Source organism: Diospyros lotus, chromosome 14 (genome assembly GCF_014633365.1).
Source record: "Diospyros lotus cultivar Yz01 chromosome 14, ASM1463336v1, whole genome shotgun sequence".
Classification (NCBI taxonomy): domain Eukaryota; kingdom Viridiplantae; phylum Streptophyta; class Magnoliopsida; order Ericales; family Ebenaceae; genus Diospyros; species Diospyros lotus.
The window spans coordinates 14,691,110-14,697,495 of record NC_068351.1 but is presented as its reverse complement, the minus strand read 5'-3'; the positions used below and the strand labels follow the sequence as shown (position 1 = coordinate 14,697,495).

The following is a 6,386-nucleotide window of genomic DNA, read 5'->3' as shown; positions in this document are numbered from 1 at the left end:
AACTTCATATGCACCTATGGAGATTCAAGATGGTCCCAAACCCTATTGGTGATGGGAAAACCCAATATTTCTTATGGTTGTCATAAAACCCCAATTGAGATGGGTTTTTTTTTTTTCTTCACTAGGTTTTATCCATCTCTATAACAAACCTTGATAGAGATTGGGTTGATGACCACCAGATTAAAGAAAGAGATGATTGCACTAGAGATGGGGTTCTGTCATGGCATGGTTGAACACATAAGCAACAAGGTTCTTCCATGAAAACTCTATCGCTAATGTGTTAATTTTAAAAAATAAAGAAAGATGAGAGAGAGAGAGAGAGAGAGTCTACCATTAGTTCTAAATAAAAAACAAGAGAAAGCTTGTCATAAAAAATGAAAGAGAATGAGAATAGGCAATCATCGGTGTTGATTAGAAACAAGAAAGAAAGAGAAAAGAAAGAGTTGGAGATGTAAGAAAAGAATAAAAGATAAATAAGGATTTTAATGTATGAGACTATTTTATTTATTTTAAATATTTAGGTATGGTTAACTAACAGAATAGATAGATAAAAAATTGATATTAAAATATAAGAATATTTTATACTTTTTTCAAACATAAAAAAAAGTAGCAAATGCAATTACTTTAAAACTCAAAGCTACCAAACACATTTTTCCTATTTTATATACCAATTTCTTATAATAAGATTCAAGAATTTAAGTAGAATAGATTAGAATATTATTCAAAAATATCAGAAGAGATAACTACATCACTCTTTAGAATTTTACATTTTATAAAATAAAAACTAGAATGATTTTATTATTATTATTATTATTAAAGGTATTACTTCCAGTCAAATGATTCCGAACTATAATTGGGCTCCTAGAGGCCCAACCCAATATGCGGGCCCAAGTAAAGCCTAGGGTTTTAGATGATGAAGAGAATTCCCCATATAAATTTTACAGTGTTTTTGAATTCGTCTTTCCGTTTCAGAGCAGTCACGTCCTTTGACAAATCTAGGACCTTAACTTGCTAGGTTGAGAGTGAGATAGAGAGGTTGAGGGATCGATCAGAATGGCGAGCGCAGGAAGGACATTGACGACCAAGGAGGCGGATATTCAAATGATGCTGGCGGCGGAAGTGCATTTGGGCACCAAGAACTGCGACTTCCAGATGGAGCGCTATGTTTTCAAGCGCCGCAATGATGGTATTTTCTTATATCAGTTCACACATTCACGTTTGTTCTTAATTGAGTTGATGTATTCGTGTTTGCGTTTGTATTTGGTTGTCTGGCTCTTCTTCCATTTAGTGTTCTCGGTTTTAAGTGTTCCTTACCTATGTTTTTAATTTCTGTTTATTATTTTAGATCTAAGATGTACATTGTATGCAGTAGTAGTGATTATGTTGAAGAATTTGATCATGCATTTTTATTCGGTCTGAATGGTGCCTTTATGGTTCGCAAATTGGAGGCCTTACTCTTTGTTTTTCCCACTGCATGAACAATATTTTATATTTATGTATGTGAATATAAGAGTTCGATTTTTTTTTTTTTTAGACCTGACGCAGAATAACTTTTTAACTAACATGACATACGAAAGGTGTTATGGTTGTAATAATGTCTAATGATTATCTAAACAAAAGCTGTTTACTGGTCATATTCATATTTGTTTGTTGTTACATGCGCTCATGGTATTGGGTTCAAGAACAAGCTAGAATGCTACTAGGTGTTGATAGTTTGATTGATGACTTCATTCTACTTATTGGCAACTTCAAAATTAATGCTAGGTTTTCATTGCATAAATCCGGTGTCTAACAAACAAGAGCTGTGTCAAATGAGGACTCAGATAAACCCTAAAGTAATGGTCTTTGTCATATGAACTGTTCCTGACAACAGCCCCAACATGTCAATAATAATCCAAGAAAATCAAAACTAAATAAAACAAAAAGGGAAAAAATCATATTGAAACTCATTAGTGCATCAGGAGACAACTGAACCTGATAGCACAAAATTGCAAGCTTGAGTGGGCTTAGGCCAACAAATTTTCTTGCTGCTTCTTTTTTTTTTTTTTTTTCCCCCTCACACTTTTGTTACATTGATGTAAGGGATTTATATAATCAATCTTGGCAAGACATGGGAGAAGCTTCAGATGGCTGCCAGGGTTATTGTTGCAATTGAAAACCCTCAAGATATTATTGTTCAGTCTGCGAGGCCTTATGGTCAGAGGGCAGTCCTGAAGTTTGCCCAGTACACTGGTGCTCATGCAATTGCTGGTCGCCACACTCCTGGAACATTCACTAACCAGCTCCAGACTTCATTTAATGAGCCTCGTCTTTTGATCCTTACTGACCCTAGAACTGATCATCAGGTACAGTGCCTCTGTCAGTTGTTCATGATAGCATGGTAGATTGTTGAATGACTTGGAGTTTTGAATTAATATCATTTATAGAAGTGGCCTTAGCTATAGTCCAACTGGACTAAAATTATCCTCGAATAGCCAGTATGCTGAAATAGGGTCACTAGGTGGTACTTATGCTTTGTATATGTTTTTTGGTGATTTTATGCTCTTGTTTTTCAGTCTATTCATTTTGATCCTTTTTAACTTTTAACCTGAACCCTGCAGCCTATTAAGGAAGCTTCCCTTGGAAACATCCCAACAATTGCTTTCTGTGACACTGATTCCCCAATGCGATATGTTGACATTGGTATCCCTGCAAATAACAAGGGGAAGCACAGTATTGGTTGTCTCTTTTGGCTGCTTGCAAGGATGGTTCTACAGATGCGGAACACAATTCCTCAAGGGCATAAATGGGATGTGATGGTAAATATTATACGTAGCTGTTGTATTTCCATTCCTTAATTTCGTCTTCTTAGTTTTCTTTTTGCTTGTTACGGTAAATAAGGGTTTATGGTTAGTGTTGAGACTAAAATAATATTATAAGATGAAGTTATCCATATTTCTAATAGTTTAAACTTTAAAATGAGTTGATAGTCAACACTATAATGTTTTATCTTTATAGGCAAAGGCATTGTTTGTTGAAATTTTCCACCAACTTGGTATTTGAATGGCTATATGTGTTTAACCGTTTATTTAGCCTAGTTATGTAGTGAAATCTTCCCAGTCTGTCTCTACTAATTTTAGTTTTTAAATGAGTTTACTGTTCAACAATTAACAATTAGGATTGTATGGCTCAACATTGTGCTGGTGATATTATCTCTTCAAACTATCTTTCTGGTCACAGGTGGATTTGTTTTTCTACCGGGAGCCCGAGGAAGCAAAGGAACAACAGGAAGAGGAAGCACCTGCTGCCCCAGATTATGGAGATTATGGAGCTGCTGCCCTTGGTGGTATCAGCGATCAATGGGGTGGCCAAGTTAGTGATGTCCAATGGTCTGGTGATGTAGTTCCTGCTGCAATTCCTGCAGCTCCTGCTGCCGACTGGACTTCAGTTCCAGGTGTGTATATTGTGCCACTTGTTCTGCTTTCAAATAATACAAGATTTGTGGAACATTTATTTAGGGGTGGTTTGATGAAGCTTTCATTTTTCATTTTTTTATTTTTGATTTTGTGAAAAGTTTTCGTCTTCATTTACAAAAATCAAAACTGAACATGTTTGACTCCTATGCTTCTATGTTCAATTTTTTTACTGTTGCATTTTCTCCCAACTTCACTGCCTCTGGCAAGTTGCTGAGATGCTGGTGGCTCCCAACTGGAGTAAGGTCGTTGGCAAGCACCTCTGTTGAGATTCTGGTGACTGGTTGTGGGGGGAAGGGAAGAAAATTAATACAAAATGAAAATTATGAAAATTTGTTCTGTTTTGTAAAAGTTTTGAAAAGATTTCAGAATTTTTTAAAATAAAAACTGAGTAATCAAATGCCATTTTCTGTTTTCACTGTCAAAATAATAAAAACAAAATTGAGAAATGGAAACAAGTTCATCCATGCCAACCTTAGCTTTCAGTGGGCCTAGTTTTTGTATATTGAGCATTACCATCGGTCAAGAGTCCCTTCAATACATGTCATTATGCAGCCTTCTTTTACATGTCCAATTTTTTTTTTTTTCCCCTTATGAAACGTTGGCAATTTATATTTGCGACCCTCATGGTTATGCCGACACTTCTTAAACTTTGATTGGGGTATGCTGTTTCATAAAACTGCAGCTCCAGCTCCAGCTCCAGCTCTAGCTCCAGCTCCAGCTCCAGCTCCTGCTGATGGATGGGATGCTGCAGTTGCACCTTCTCCTATGCCAGCCACAGAAGGAGGGGTCAACTGGGAATGAGACAAGTTGGCGAGAGGAGGAACTACTTTTAACAGAGACTACGTTTTAAAACTTTTTTTTTTGGGGGGGTGTTCAATTTAGAGGTTTTATATTTACAACAATTTTTATTATGGGACAACAAACAATTTTTAGTTGTAGTTGACGATTCAAGTTCCATAGAATTTTGAGAATGTTATCCGAACTGGGATTTCTCTGTTTAAGGTAATTATTCCCCAGCAGCTTTCTTCCTGTGACCTGGGGTGTTTTTGAGTCTTAACTAATTTGTGAGGTGGTTTACATAACCAAATTCAAATAAATATATCAAATTGTTTTCAGATGTAGACTCTGTTCAGCACAAAATGGTTTCTAAAATCCGAAGTGAAAGGGGCCTAATAAAGTGGCCTTCTGAACTCAGAATAGCTCGATTGAATTTGCTACTCGGGGGGTTCGCTGACCGCGAAAAAAAGCCAATAAGAGGTGCTCTTGGTAGAGATGTATAATAGCTTAACTAGATTTGGAGAATCAAAATTCAACCAAATGAGCTAGACGAGGATGTTAAAAGATAAATATGTGATTATACAAAAAATAAAATAAAATGAATGAAAATTTAAAATTCATATAATAAACTCTCTGTATTGGGATAATGATTTGGTATTATGTTGATATTAGCATATGAAAAGCTTCTTTACCAAAATATTGGGTGTTTTGAGAGTAACATATTTAACTATAGTATAATTCTAGTAGGGGTGTAAACGAGTCAAGTTGGACTGTGTGAACTCAATTCCTTATCAAGTCTAAATTTGTAATGATCGAGCTTTGTTCATTTTATATATTTTTATGTTTACATTTTGTTCAAACTCATTCATTATACTTTGAGGTTGTTATCAATAATAAATAAATATATTAAATGAGTATACCATTAATAGGCTCATTTAATAAATTACTGACAAAAATTAATTGTATTAGTGTTAAAAATTACTTGTATTAACAATAATTGATTTTTAAATAAATCTAAACAAATTATGAACAAGCTCACCAATGAACTCTCTTATGTATGAGCATAAGCCTGTTCATTCACAAATATAAATGAGCTAAATAAATTTTTATTCAAGTCTCACTTAATAAATAAGTCCAGAACTTTTGTTCAAATTTGCTTATTGAGTTAATAGATAAATATCAATGAGCTCAAATTAAATTTGTTCATAAACTATTCACTAAATGTACTGGTACATTTAGACCCTAAAATTCTATAAAGATGACTCAATTGTAAGAGAAAAATTTTACGAGTGTGTTTGATTAGCATGGAAAATATAAAAAAAATAAAATATTTTTTAGCCAAATTTTAATTTTGAGTGTTTGATTGATAACTTTTTTCATAAAATTTGTCTTCTACTAGAAAAGTATCATATTTTCCAAAAAAAAATAAGAAAAATCAATTCTTAAAGAGGGCTGATTTTAATTTTCTAGAAAAGTTGAAAAACATTTTATTTTCTATCTTGTGCAATCAAAGACACCCATGTACTCTACAGTTCTCTATCTCACTCATGGTTGGAGGAGTCCTGTTTGCACATATCCATAAATGTATTAACCCATTTGAATAAGAACTTAAATCCGGGTTTAGAAGCAACCTTAGCCCACCGTTCAAAAAGGCGGACGACCTGCCATTCCTTACATCAATAATGAAGTCCTTGCAAGCCATTCTGTGCTAATGTTTGTTTCGTTTTATGCGTGCCTGTCAGAACACACAAAACTTGGAAAAAACGGGCGAAAATAATTAGCAAAGAAGGTTGGCAGATAGTCACAGACAACGAAAGATGCACGCATTAGCCTAGAAAAAACTGGGAAACTAGCATCTATTAATTGCCAAAACTTGATTGTTTATGCTTCAAAAGTTACAGGAATATCTACATCCACTCTCTCACAAAATAGACAATTGGTCTTTTCCTTAAACAAGGACGACTCAGGTCAAACTGCACTAAGTATTATTGCAATTGGTAAAGGACAAGCTATAAAAATCATTTAGAAACTAACAGAAATATGCATATATCATAACTAACATTAAGCATATAGCCAGATGCATGAATTTCTCGCAAATTATAACCCAAATGCAAGTAAGATCATGCTAACATGAGTAAAAATTTGTACAGAAAC

At 34.4% G+C, this 6,386-nt stretch overlaps 1 protein-coding gene across 4 annotated transcripts; it reads left to right on the top strand.

The window, feature by feature from the left end:
• The first annotated feature begins 960 nt into the window (after window positions 1–960).
• Window positions 961–4,576, top strand: LOC127789543 (40S ribosomal protein SA-like). Of its 4 annotated transcripts, none has more exons than XM_052318447.1 (5): window positions 961–1,186; window positions 2,083–2,345; window positions 2,601–2,798; window positions 3,220–3,433; window positions 4,168–4,576. In XM_052318447.1, the coding sequence occupies exons 1-5, from the start codon at window positions 1,054–1,056 to the stop codon at window positions 4,254–4,256; spliced, it is 897 nt and encodes a 298-aa protein (XP_052174407.1). In that variant the 5' UTR covers window positions 961–1,053; the 3' UTR covers window positions 4,257–4,576. The 4 variants fall into 4 exon arrangements, with proteins under 4 accessions (XP_052174407.1, XP_052174406.1, XP_052174405.1 ...); XM_052318446.1 differs by having other exon boundaries at window positions 4,162–4,576; XM_052318445.1 differs by having other exon boundaries at window positions 4,144–4,576.
• The last annotated feature ends 1,810 nt before the right edge of the window (window positions 4,577–6,386 follow it).

What these genes read in the sequence shown, in the direction of transcription:
- LOC127789543 (XM_052318444.1), top strand. Translation starts at nt 1,054, where the DNA reads ATGGCGAGCGCAGGAAGGACATTGACGACCAAGGAGGCGGATATTCAA. An exon ending in GGCATAAATGGGATGTGATG is followed by an intron (nt 2,799 to 3,219) that starts GTAAATATTATA and finishes TTCTGGTCACAG; the next exon opens with GTGGATTTGTTTTTCTACCG. An exon ending in CGACTGGACTTCAGTTCCAG is followed by an intron (nt 3,434 to 4,137) that starts GTGTGTATATTG and finishes ATAAAACTGCAG; the next exon opens with CTCCAGCTCCAGCTCCAGCT.